The sequence below is a fragment of the Coffea eugenioides genome, chromosome 4, assembly GCF_003713205.1.
Source record: "Coffea eugenioides isolate CCC68of chromosome 4, Ceug_1.0, whole genome shotgun sequence".
Classification (NCBI taxonomy): Eukaryota; Viridiplantae; Streptophyta; class Magnoliopsida; order Gentianales; family Rubiaceae; genus Coffea; species Coffea eugenioides.
Window position 1 is genome coordinate 35436180 of NC_040038.1, and position 13660 is coordinate 35449839.

The 13660-nt window shown below is 37.0% G+C and overlaps 1 protein-coding gene across 4 annotated transcripts; it reads right to left on the reverse strand.

Moving 5' to 3' along the window:
• Positions 1–2657: 2657 nt before the first annotated feature.
• LOC113767666 lies at positions 2658–12855 on the reverse strand. Of its 4 annotated transcripts, none has more exons than XM_027311834.1 (9): positions 12686–12855; positions 10598–10991; positions 7924–10415; positions 7698–7843; positions 5613–7508; positions 5372–5420; positions 5032–5279; positions 4799–4906; positions 2658–3658 (listed from the first exon to the last, which is right to left on the reverse strand). In XM_027311834.1, exons 2-9 carry the CDS (start codon positions 10785–10787, stop codon positions 3424–3426), a joined length of 5364 nt encoding a protein of 1787 aa, XP_027167635.1. In that variant the 5' UTR covers positions 10788–10991; positions 12686–12855; the 3' UTR covers positions 2658–3423. The 4 variants fall into 4 exon arrangements, with proteins under 4 accessions (XP_027167635.1, XP_027167636.1, XP_027167634.1 ...); XM_027311835.1 differs by having other exon boundaries at positions 4799–4888; positions 10595–10991; XM_027311833.1 differs by having other exon boundaries at positions 10595–10991.
• Between the last annotated feature and the right edge of the window lie 805 nt (positions 12856–13660).

A 13660-nucleotide genomic window follows, 5' to 3' on the forward strand; every position in this document is an offset into this window, starting at 1 on the left:
TGTATCATTACTATAGTTAATATTTGGTTCGTCGACTATTTCGGAATAGAATATAATAAATATATTATAAACCACATCGTAAATGATAATTATTGGCTCTTTGTAAATGGGATATAAGAAATTTTCAATAATTAAATATATTAGTATAAATGTATTAATAAATTTAGTCTAACTAATTAATAATTTCTATTAGTAAACATGTATAATTATTAGTATAATTGATAATATTAATTATATTACATAAATTAATATACATTATATAATACATATAACTAATAATAATATTATTATAAGTTTGTAACTAATTAAATTAAATATTATATATATAATTAAATATAAATATACAAATGTTATAATATAAATATATAATTATAATTATATAATATATACAAATATTAATTATACAAATATTTTATATAAATATACTATATACTATATATTACATATTAAATATAGTTATTATTATATATTATTATATTTAAAATAATAATTATAATTATAATTATATAACTTATTAATATTACATACATGTATATATTATAATTATATGCACATATAATATACATTTATAAATATACATATATATATTATAAATATATTATAATATAATATTTAATAAATTTATAATATATATTATATAGGTATAATTATATTTAACTAAATAATTAAAATATATAATTATATAATATAATAATATCATTATTATAAGTTTGTAACTAATTAAATTAAATATTATATATATAATTAATTATAATTATACAAATGTTATAATATAAATATAAATATATAATTATAATTATATAATATATAAATATTAATTGTACTAATATTTTATATAAATATAATAATATTAATATTAGATATAGTTATTATTATATATTATTATATTTAAAATAATTATTATAATTATAATTATATAATTTATTAATATTATATACATGTATATATTATAATTATATGCACATATAATATACATTTATAAATATACATATATATTATAAATATATTATTATATAATATTAATAAATTTATAATATATATTTTATATAAATATAATTATATTTAACTAAATAATTATAATATATATTTATATAATATACTAATATTATAATAAAATATTATAATTATAATATATTATATATGTATATATTATAATATAAATATATAATATATATAATATATATAAATATTATGTAATTATAAGATTTTGGAATCACACTTGAATTTTGGACAAAATCAACCCTTTTACTAGGGAATGGAGAGATGCCAAATTTTAAGAACCAAACTAGTGAACCAAACACCAGTTATAAAATTTATTCCATTACTTCATTCCGATACCCATTTACCAAACGTCCCCTAAGTTTAGGCACAACATAGTTTGTGGCATGAGATGAGAGCCTAAATAATGTGGCATGAGACGAGAGCGGTGAGCAAAGCATTTACTAGTTGTGATTGCTCCAGCTGAAATTGCGATGATTACGATAAGTTTCGAAATAAGTCAAAACTATGTGATGGAACCTGCAATTAAGTGGTTTCAACATCTACATGTATTGCATAATGCATTCGCATACTGGCCGTTCCAATCATCTATAGTGCAACACTATTACAACGTTGAATTCTCAAGTCCCTTGATTCCAGGGCCCGATGATACCGATGACAGAGACTTACAGAAACACAGCTTGCATTCGGCTAAAATGCACTTATCAATCTATGTGGGCTCTTTATCTTGTAGTCAAATATCTTTTCATTAATATCTCTCAGAATTCTTTTCCTTACGTATCTTTCGTATTTGCAGTTCCCAAAAGCCATTCAGTTGCTGTATCCCTACATACCAAAAGAAGTTTTTTCCAGTAGATTTCCTGTTTCCGAACAGAATGCAAACATATCATTTCTCACGGATCTTGGAGGGACATCAGTATATACAAATACAAAGGCGCCAGTGCAGCATTCAATCTTGAAATTCACTCCAACTCTTTAACAGAAAGACTAAAATAACCAGCAGAGGACAGCAAAATTAATCATTTTCTTTTGCAGAGTTTCCAAAGTACGGACTGGAATACGTGCACTTCTTGAATTTGTCAAGAAGATCGAAGCTTTAAAAATCATCAAGGATATGTGCACCTATTAGCAACGAAATCAAAAGCCATACCAGGGGAATGGTATATATCAAACTGGGCAAGTCAGCCATCCCAGTAAACATCAAACTACCATCCATAACAAATATATTGGGCATGACACTAGTTGCTTATGTTTAAAGCTGCAATCAATTTCAAGGCAGGCTGACAACATATCCATTACTAGAGGAATAGCAAAAATACTAAATAGCTAGACCCTGTAGAAGCAACTAAGACAAATGAAAGACCAGAAGAATATAAACACATGCGTGCCCAGTACATACACACACACATACAACCTGTATTTCCCAACATTAGCTTTCCGAATCATTCCATAATGAAAATAAACTTGGATGAAGTTGGGGATTGAGAAGTGAGGAACTGTAAACTATTTGGATTCATCCCAGTTTAGGGAAACTATGGTTCTAATTCTAAAACTTCAATTTAAGCACACACTTCCATAACTAATTTACAACCAGTTTCCATGCAGCCTCATTAAACACAAAACAGACTGTATCGAGTAAAGAAGTCAGCATCCTCTAATTCACAAAGTAATCAGGAGACAATAGATGGCCAACATTCAGTACAACATATATGTGCCACAAGCTTAAAATGACAGATGTCAATCTCAAACCCACCTCAAATAGCAGCTTTGTAGATCCTCACAATAGACACAAATCTTCACTACTGCCAAATTTGTCAATTGAGTCAATTAATCAACTCTTAAATAGAACCGCAGCTAACTTCTTCCAACACCAGAAGCATCCAATACAAAGTACACTGCATCAAACTTAGCATTTTTCTGACCCAAAATAACAAGGAAAAAGTAAAAACATGTAAAGCAAATATACATTCAGAGCAAAATAATACCCACCAAGTCAAGGACATGCAGGCAAACAAATTTCCTAAGATAATCCAATTTAAAGAACCTCGACCCTTGCTGAAGTAGCCATTAAACATGCGCTACAAGTTGATACGAGAAATATATTATGTGTTATATATATCCTAACTACTTTTGCATATCTTTGATGTATCAGGCTGCAATTGTATACTCCCCACTTTCACCAAAAATCATGGGGCACCCCAAGTCCTTTCAAATTCCAGAGAGATGTACAGGAGCTGAACTTACATTGCGCAATAATGACATCGCATTCAAAGAGACAAATTTAGTACTTTCACTCTTCCTTTCAGCAATCTCATTGTCTTTTTCTGTGTTGGTGCAAGTGCCAGTGTACAGCCAGCACGAAATGTACCAAGGATGCGAGGATGTGAGGAGACAGCCAGAAAAAGGGGAAATTTTAATTAATAATCATAATGAACAACATTGTACTCTGGTGGGGAGATTCCTAGGCAAAGGAAGAGCAGTAACATATCTCTGAGGATGGGGTTTCTGAGTATTAGCAGCTGCATTAGACGAAGATGCAGCCTCATTATTGTCAGCCTGCCCTCGTCCATGGAATTTAGCAAAACGATTAATCACCGAGAACTTCTCTAGATCTTGACATTCCACTACCAAGTCCAAAACTGACACTCTCTTGTCCAACCTACATCAAAAGATGCAAAGAATTAGGGCAGGAAACCAGAAACATGATAAGAACCTCGCCACCAACCCGTTGACCCAAAAAAGAAAAATTGCCCAACAGAAAGCACATTTGTCAGAGAACAAAGGTTTTTTTTTCTTTTCGCCCAAGGGGTTGGGGGAGGTAAGATAGCAAGAAACCAAAATGCAAAACTGTAGACAAACTAATAATCCTGGCTCCTTTTTTCTTCTTTTTTTTTGTTTTGGGGGGGGGGGGGGGGGGGGAACTAAGTGGAAGGTCTTGAACCCAAATCCCTCCCCCCTTACCACCCAGCCCAACCCTCCACACCCCCGCAAAAAAAAAAAAAATTCTTGGCTCTAACATCAAAATTGTGGCACTAATAAAAAAAGCAAGTAAATTGGTGTATTTTCAAATTTCTTGTACCAACTGAAGTAATATAATGTTTTCATTTAATTCACTAATCCTCTCCCCCCCCTCCCCCTTCCCAAGACATAATCTTGCAACTAATATGCGCTTTAATTCATCATTATTTTTTTCCTACTATAGTCAATGTGCAAAGCTGTAAGGACTGTGACCATGTTTTTTGAAACAATACAAGTCAAAAACTACATTCTGAAGGGCAAAACTGCTCATACATTTTAGTCAAACAGATTATCAGGGAAGTATCTTGACCATTTTACAATCAGATTAAAAGATAGAATGAAATTGTAAAGAAGCAAAATTTTCTTGGAAAACAGACCACCAAGTTCAGAAATTGACTGATAGATCAGACACGCATCTAGTATCCAAAACTCGAGTATGCACTGTTTCTCCTCTACCATGATGAATCAATTGATTTAATGTTTTTAGGTTAGCCAAATGTTTCAAGGTGAACTCATGTGCATGCCTTTGCTATCTTTCACACAAATGAACAGCTAATGATGGATTTGAATATGCTACAAACTTAAAGAATCAGCAGAGACAAACAAAATCCTCTCAGCAGAAATGGACAAAATTGTTAAAGCAGATGGATCCAAATATAATCCACTCAAAAGTAAAAACTATTACAGCCAACATACACCTTTCTCCGTACTCGTTAAATTAGATCCTTCGGAACCATCCTGCAGAAACCAAAGCTTAACAAGATGAAGATGCAAAAATTACCGCAAAAATTCATCTTCAAGCCTTCTTGCTCTTGCTGTGAAATCATCCATGACTTTCAACAGAAGCTGATCTTCAACGCTTTCTGATGTTCTGCATTCATCAATATCCCTAGAGAGTCATTTGAAATTGAAGCCATCAGAAATAGAATAAAAAGGCGAATAATCAACAACTGCTGTTATGTCACTCATGTGACTAAAAAACTAGCATAGCATTAAAAAAAAAAAAGTTATTACCTGTTTATGCTATCACGTAGCATATTGGACTTGTCATTTGCGAGTGAGACAAGACTGCATGCATCACCTAATGCTAATCTAGAAATCGAGTAACCCACACTCTCATACTCTAAATTAGCATCCAGAGACAGTATTGCTGCTGGTGGAGGGCGAAGTAATTTTTGCATAAGTTGTGCTGTCAAGATAAGCCTTCTTTTTGGTTTAAGCATCAGTGATCCATCTTCCATCAATTCAACATCATCTTCAACCTATAATGACAAAAGAAACCACCAGAGCTTGAAACCATGTAAAGAAATAAATAAATTCACAAAGAAGGATCTACTCAAAAACACCACCACACCTTGTCAACAAGTCGGTTTGCTGCTTTAGCCCACCCAATCTCTGCCATGCTGTCAGCAGTCAAAACCACAAGAATTAGTGGATAAGAAAATCAAGTTAATGCTTTTCTTCAAATAAAAAATGTATTTTCTTCTATTCTGTTTCCTTTTTATATATAGAAATGGCAAGTGGCATCCATTGAGTACAAAATTACCGTGTTTTTCTTCTAAAACTCATTAATAGGTCCCACTAACGATACACACCTGATATTTTTAAGACATCGGGAACCTTGTGACACTTCTTTGTGCCAGGGATTAAGTTCATAAGTAGCACTCTTGCGCTTCTTGGTTTTCGATATTACTGGATGCTGACCACTGGCAATGGAAGGCAAAATATGAGAAGATAAATACTCAGCTGCTAGTGAGGGGGTTGCCGTATGCCTGATGCTACCAACTTGATTCGTTTCCACAGCAGCAGCACTCGATGGCTCCATTGAATTGAGGGTGTGCAAGCCACTGGAAGATTTTCCAAGAGTGAAAGGCTGTTCCCCAGTCTTAAAAATGACAGGTTTGCGTGCATCATACATAGGCAAGATCTGCCCATTTTTGAAGGTTCCATACTGATTAAACCAGGAAGGAGCCATCTGGGGACTGATCTTAGAGTGGTCAATTTTGGTCGAGGCAGCACTATTACTGCTCTGAGAACCATCTCGACTAAATGCAAGCACACTCTGAGACGCTATATTACCATGTTCAGAAGCAAGATTCCTTTCCATACTATTTTCAGGTGCTGAGAAGCTTAGCATGGTAGGATCTACAGAAGGAAGTGTCTTCCGGGGAACTAATGCATCTCCAACGACAGCAGTGAGATCATTTGATTGCCCAGCTATAGGAGGTACAAGCTGACCACCTAGACCATTATCTGATCCTTTCATTCTTTTCAAGACCCTAGTGCTTGGATCGTCGTCTGCACTCTTCATGGCCTGCATTTGGTTCAACAATGAATAATTTTGCTGAAGCAAGTTATTTGGTTTCAGAGACCGGCCAAAGGCTTCAATATCTCTTTGCGTTGATACAGAATTTGCAGCAGATCCATCTGATAAAGTCCTTACAATGGGTTCCTTTCCCTGTGATTCATTCATCTTCTGAACAAGGTTCATATTTTCTGATGAAGGTTGCTGGCTAGCACGTTCCTTTGTAAGCTGTTCTTCCTCAGAACGGAAGCCTTGTGCATTCACACAATTTGCACCAAACTCAGATTGAAGGTTTCCTTGTTTACCATCTTGATCACATTGATTTAGAGAAGCAGAAGTTAAATTTCCAACATTCGTTTGATTTGACTGGGGAAATTGTGAAGACACCTTACGAAACTGAGCACCCAATAAATGTTGTGCTGCAGTGACATTGCTCCACATATTTGGCAATGCTTTAGAGGAGGTGCCTTGCAGAGAAGTATTAGACACAGTTGAAGGCTGAGAAACAAGTACAGGCTTGCCAGCTGAAACTTGTGTGGCTAGAATTTTTCCAGGCAGAATGTTTGTACTGATTTGCTTGGTACCTGATAAAACAAAATTACCTTGAGGAATGCTCGCAGCCTCATTAGGAAAAGAGGTCTCCAGAGATTGACTAGATCTTGACAACTGTCCACTAGCCCAAGCAATCTCTTGAATTTGTAGCTGACCTCTTGAATGAGGAAAACCAGAATTAAACGGTGAAGAGAAGTTTCCAGTCATGTTATATGGGGAGCTTTGACTGCCCGTCTGACCAGGTACTCCAGCTCTATTATTCTCTCCAAGCGATCTTTCACTGGAAGAAGGCATAGACTGAACAAAAGATGAGGGAACCAACGGTGCTTGACCCTTCTGTCCAATTTCAGATGCAGCATGGGTGGTTAGAAGCAAGGAGCTTACGCCCTGCAGGGAGTTTTGAGAGGACAAGGACTGGCTTGGTATTGGCAGCCGTTGCATTGGAGGACCAAGTTGTAAACCAAAGCCCTGAGAGTTGGAAGACTGGCTCCGTTGAAGCCGACTAACAGACCCATCAGAGTTTTCTGCTTGAGCTGTCTCAGACGCTGCATTGGGCTCAGAAGCAATGGCATGCATCATAGCAGCATGCTCCCTTGACTGATCAACCTTGTGAAGTAGCTCTAGCATGTTTCGACTACAACAACGATCACAGCAGTGAATGCATTCAAGTACAAATACAAATTAGTGAGGGAAAAAGAAATGAGCAGTAGAATAGAACTTAAAAACTGCAGCAAATCATGATCAAGGTTCCTGATATAGAAGATTTTTTAAGTTTTCATATACCAAAACATGCCAAAATATAATTCAAAACCAAATCAATTACCTCGATTGAGAAGTCTTGTCTTGTGTGCCTAAATCCAAAGATCTGTTGAATGGAGAAGATATATTGGGAACTGAACCGGGGAAGTTGCCTGGGGAGTGCACCTCATCAAATCCTTTGTTGTTCCTTTGCATATCAGCTGATTGCCCCTATAAATCAATATTATCCAATTTAGCATGTGTGGCAATTAACACATGTATTACTCATGACTAAAGTGTAATATATTCACCTTTTCTGTGTCAACTGAATTTTTCGGCACCTGACTGAATAACTTTGACTGCCCAAAATGAGACGCCGGCTGTGAATGGATTGGCTTTTTTGATCCACAAGGAAGTTCAACATCATCATCCAAGTTTCCCATGGGATGAAATTGAAACTTCCGAGAAGTCAGATTTTTCCTAGCCATTTGATTGGATGACTTTTGATTGCCAGCAGACAAAGTCCTTGAATCAATAGCATCTGCAGCAGCATTTTCCTTTTGACCACCAGCGGAAGTATGGTGGGACATATTAGAGCGGTAGCTGTCGTTAGAGTTCTCCTGTTTATCACTATTCTCCATATCATGCCCTCTACCTTCCTCCTTACTAGAGCAAATCTTATTCCCATGCTGTGAACCTCCTAGAACTTCACCAGCTTTATAATTAACCAATGGATCAGCATTTTTCCAAGAATTGAGATGATAACTGTTTGGAAGAAACTGACTACTTCCCTCACCAGCCCTTATGGTACTTGAATCCGATAATGCAGCAGCATTATTTGATCGAAAGCCCTCTTTATTCAATTGGGAACTTCTCAAGGCAGATTTTACCTGCTCCATTTCAGATGCTGCATCACGACCAGAATGAGAGTTAAACAGGGCTCCACCATCAACCACTTCCCTATGCATAGTTTGCTTATGATCATTGCTTTGAGAATGTTGCAATGAGTTTTCAGTCCCTTGAACAGTTACTCCCGCATCTTCATAGGGTGTTATGGACCCAAAAACATTCCAGCCGTTTGGTTTATTTAACAGTTGTCTAGATGCACTGCTCTCAGCATCAAGAGAATGAGATAAATTTCCATGCAATTGACTCCCTTCAGCACCAGACTTCAGAACTGGAATACCATTTGACCACCTTCCACCATCTGCAGAGGATTGATCAAGTCCTTGAGAAGGATTTGCCTGCAGTCTTTGAGCAGTTTCATATGAAAATTTGCGTTCAAATTGCTGGAATCCCAGGGCATTCTGATAGTTTTTCACCATGTTTGAGTCACCTGATGGAGGAGCGGTTCCTGAAGCAAAAGATGATGCCATGGGCAAATGGTCATTGGCCAAAGGTGTCTGCAGCTTCCTACCATCATCACATGACAGTACATGCTGATTCCCTGAAGGAATATCATTATTTTGAAACGTTAAACCACTCCATTCTTCTTGTAACCCAGTGTCACTACCAGAAGTTTCTGCAACAGCAGACTGCATAAGAGCACTCCAAGTGCCACTTTGAATGGAAGAAAATCCACTCAATCCTGCACCATCGAACGGATTAGAGCCCTCTGCCCCCATGTTAGGGCCCTTTCCAAAGGCAGCCCAGATATCATCTGAACCATACAAAATCCGCTCTTCTGTAGGATCTAAGGTAACATCATCCCTTGAAGCAATATCTTGTCTCTCTGTTTTTCCCTGCAAGGTCTCAGGTGGAACCAGTTGTTCCTGCCTCCGACGGAATTCCCCTGTCTGTTCATTTCTCTGCATGGAGTTCGCTTGGTGGACATTCTCCATATCTATTCCACTACCTAAAGCTTGACCAGAACCATGTCCAAAAGAATTTTCAGCTTGAAATCTCTGCCTAGCAATTGAATTCCTATCGTGCATACTAACTTGACCAGGAAATGCTGTATACTGGTTACCAGGAAGAGAGTTACCAAAGCTTACTTGTTGCTGAGCTGAAGGTTTTTCTGTCACCATCTGAGGATATTGATTTAGACTGCCTCTGGAGCTAGATATAGGAACTCCATAAAGAGATTGTTCAACCTGTTGAGGAACTAAATCTACCATTCGCTGTGTCTGACCTTGATTGGGTGAAAAAACAAGTCCATTTGAGGATCCTTGCATAGCTGGTGGATGCTGCTGCACCCAGTTTGCATTACCAAACTCACTTGCCCAATGGTAACCCAATGCATCAGAGTTGACAGCACTGCTAATCAGAGGAGTGGGTTGGCTACCAGATGACTGTTTGGCAAAGGGAGGCATCTGATTAAGTAGACCCTGCTGCCTTGCATCCATTTGCTGAAGTTGCTGCTGCCTTTGAAGCTCCTGCATCCTCATGAGCATAAATTGCTGCACTTGGATATCATTTGGCCCAGGCGACTGATGCTGCAAAGACTGCAGCATACTTAATTGCTGATGGTTCATCTGCTGTTGACCACCAAAAAAGTCAAAACCTACAGGGGGTCCAGACGTATCGGACCTAACTGAAGATTTTCCTTGATTTTCAGGAGCACTAACTTGTTGTGATCCTATAGTTCTCGAGGTTAGATTACGCTGATCGGAACTTGTATCCATTGACAGAAAATTTGTTTCATCTTGCCTCGTCTGGTAGAACTGATTGCCATACATGACATTGAAATTTGGTTGATGGCTTTGCGTCTGACTCTTACCAAATTCAGGCCTTGGAGATGATAGAGCAAAGGTCAAGCCATGTGATCCATGGAATGGGTTACCAACCTGTCCTCTATCACTACCTGCTCACGAAAAAAAAAAAAAACATATGTCCAATTGGCTATTAGAGAATCATCCAAAGAAGTTAGAAATCAACTATGGACAAAAGCCAAAAAGACAGGCATTTATAAGCAATTGAGGAAAACTATAGTAGCTTAGGGAAAAAGTCAAAATAAAGTCATTCAAGCAGTCAATCTACTACTACCTGATTGCTGTAGATTGTAGTTTTTTGTGGTGGTACTTATTAGACCAACTTGTCTCTGGCTTCCAGGCCACAAATTACTACTTAAGACAGACCAATTCCCATCCAGAGCTTGTGTATGATTCTGTCCCTGGGGCAAATTATCTTGTGCAAAAAAATTGTGAACTCTATCTCCAACTTCGTTGCCAGGCATAGATGATTAGAACCCAAAATCCTCGCACTTAGTGTGCTCGGCATAAATCAACAAAATAATGATCTAACAAGAGTTTCAAGAATACTTCTCTATTACTCTGCTTATGTTGCAGCAAATAATTCATCAAAATAAAAAATAAAGCTTCATGACTGTTGTCCAAACCCAAGCATCAATCCGCAATCAATTTTCCAGCCTCAAAATGTCCTGACAAAAATCAGCCCATTTTTTTCATAAACACTAGACATGTTAAAAATTGACCAAAGAACATTAGAAAGACAATATAACCAACAAAGCAAACAAGAATGAAAAGATGCATGATTCATTGAAAATACAAATTTGACACTAGAATTTGAAAATACAATTTCAGAAAAAGAATAGGAGAAATATAATCAGAGTTGTCTTGCATGATTCAGACCTTTGCAAAATAGCTTTTATGCTCTGTCCTCATAACAAAGTGCAATATACTGGTATCGAAGGTCCAGAAAAGGTGAAAAACCTACTTAAAATGATGAAATCTATCTTGCTGCTAAGCAGAGCAAGCGTGTATTCCAAGATTCCATGCTCAAGTTCTAGAAAAATTTATGCTCATCCTGTACAGCTGACACCATAATCAAAGTTGCACATTCTAAATATATCCAAGCTTCATGATGAGGAGATACATGACCATCTCCAGCCACTACTTTTCTCCTAATTAAATAGCTACTCAACACCTCCATCATCATACACGTGCTTGCAAGCTTTCCCAACCTACTTGTAGTTCCATTACATTTAAAGAAAGTCATAAATCCAAGCATCATCACTCCCATGTCAAGCAAATTACATGATCCACTTGTTTACGTCACCACAAATAAATCAATCCATTGTGGCACTTCACCACACAACTATTGGTATATTACCAGACTAAAACAAAGGTGCTAGTTCCCATTATGAACCCTCATCTCTTCTCATGTGTACACTGCTATGTTCAATAATCTGCAACATCTACTACAATAAAATAGATAACTAAAAGTCTATACTAGCAATAAATACTAGGAAATGGATTGGATTCATCAAATCTAAATTACACGTGTCGTAAATGCAGCAAATTTTATGAGGTATTTCATCCTTTACTGCAAGATAAAGATTCACAACCAGCCTATAAAAGGAAACACTATCGCATTTCTGTAGCACCATACAAAATGGTAAAACTTCATCTTTCCAGTTCTGAAAAGTATAAACAAACTAAGAGCTACTAAAACTTCAAACTTAAAACAAATTTGGGTTTCATTATGCATTCCTACAAATTAACTTCTCCTACTACTCAAAAATTTAATTATAAAAAAAAAGTGAGAGAAGAAGAAACAAAAGCCGTAGCACATTAATCAGATTACCAAAGTAGAAACCTTCTCAAGCGGAAGATGACAAAACTAAACCATGGCTTTAATTACTCATGGGGCTCTGACAAACCTATTAACCCTGACGATTCTACATTCGACAAATGCATCAACATGTCAAGCAAAAAAACAGTCTCTTCTATCATCCTTAAAGTGAAGCACTCAAGGCCAAAAGGGAAAGAAGCCCTAAGGATGAAAATTGCAAAGCCTGAGACTTTACCAGTTAAACAAAAGTGTAACGATTGTCTAAGCAATAGTCCAGCCAAGATCAAAAAATCCACTTGCATGGCAATTCAAAAACCCAATCCCGAATTAAATCGAAAATTGAAAATGCAAAGCAATTCTCAGCTGCGGATAAGCCTTACCTAAGCCTAAAATGCTAAAACCCTCTCCAAAAAAAAGCCAATCAAATGCAAACACTGGTGTTTATCACTCAGCAAATATAACTAATTATATGCAACAGAGAAAATTAGGGTTTGAGATGAGCACACGATTATACGTTGTAAATGAAAGCCAGAAACTTACGTGAATCTTGCGCGAGTGAAAAATGGAGCTGAAAATCGATCGTTCAAAATTGGGCAAATTCTAGGGTTTTTGAGTCGGGCGAGAGAAATGGGGGATGAGCTTTTTCGCTTTTAAGAGAGAGAAAGTAAGAAGTGCGTGAGTGTGTGAGAGAGAAAGGGGAAAATGAGGGGTTTTTCAGAGAGAAAGTGTGAGAGAGATAAAGTGATCTTAAAATAGAGTGCGAAATTTTCAACGAACTGCGAAAGAGCGAGCGAGCGATGGGAGTGTAGGTTCGGGAACGAAGCTGAGCCTCGGGAAGAGGTTGGGTTTCATTGGTTACGCTGGGAAGAGATAGGACCTAGAGGAAATTAGGTGGTCCGGCAACTGAGTCGTACCATGGTGAGAAAGAAGGTGCGCACCTTTTTAAATTTTTGAGGGTAAGATTAAAATGGTCGCTGTTAACCCCCTAAAGATTTACCCAATCAAAATTAACTCCCACAAAATTACTTACTAGTACAACAAAGTAATATCTTCAGTCTTGGAATGCTAAATCCATACTTTTAAGTTGTATTTGCACATGTGATGATAGGTCCATTCGAATGATTTGTTTTTGGAAAATTTATTTAAAATTTTACTGTAGTTCAATATAGAAATTTTAGAAAAAAATTTTGTGTATTTGGAGGATAGTTGTAAAACTTCGTCACCCTCCACGCGTCACATACCTTGGTATCACCACCACCATAGTCCCCACCTCCACCGCACGATGCCGCTCTCCCCCTCACTTCCCCCACCACCTCTCCTTTTCCACGTCACCCCTTCTTTTACTCCTTCTCCTCTATTCTTCCTCACTTCAACCCTCCTCTTCTTGCCATATCACCATTTTCCCTCCTCCTTCTCTCTAGATCTAGTCTCATCCAGATTCGAGGAAGCGCGGAAGAGATAGATAGCGATCAGATCTCGTCCAAATCTAGGGAAGGACGGGGAAGGTGGTGGTTG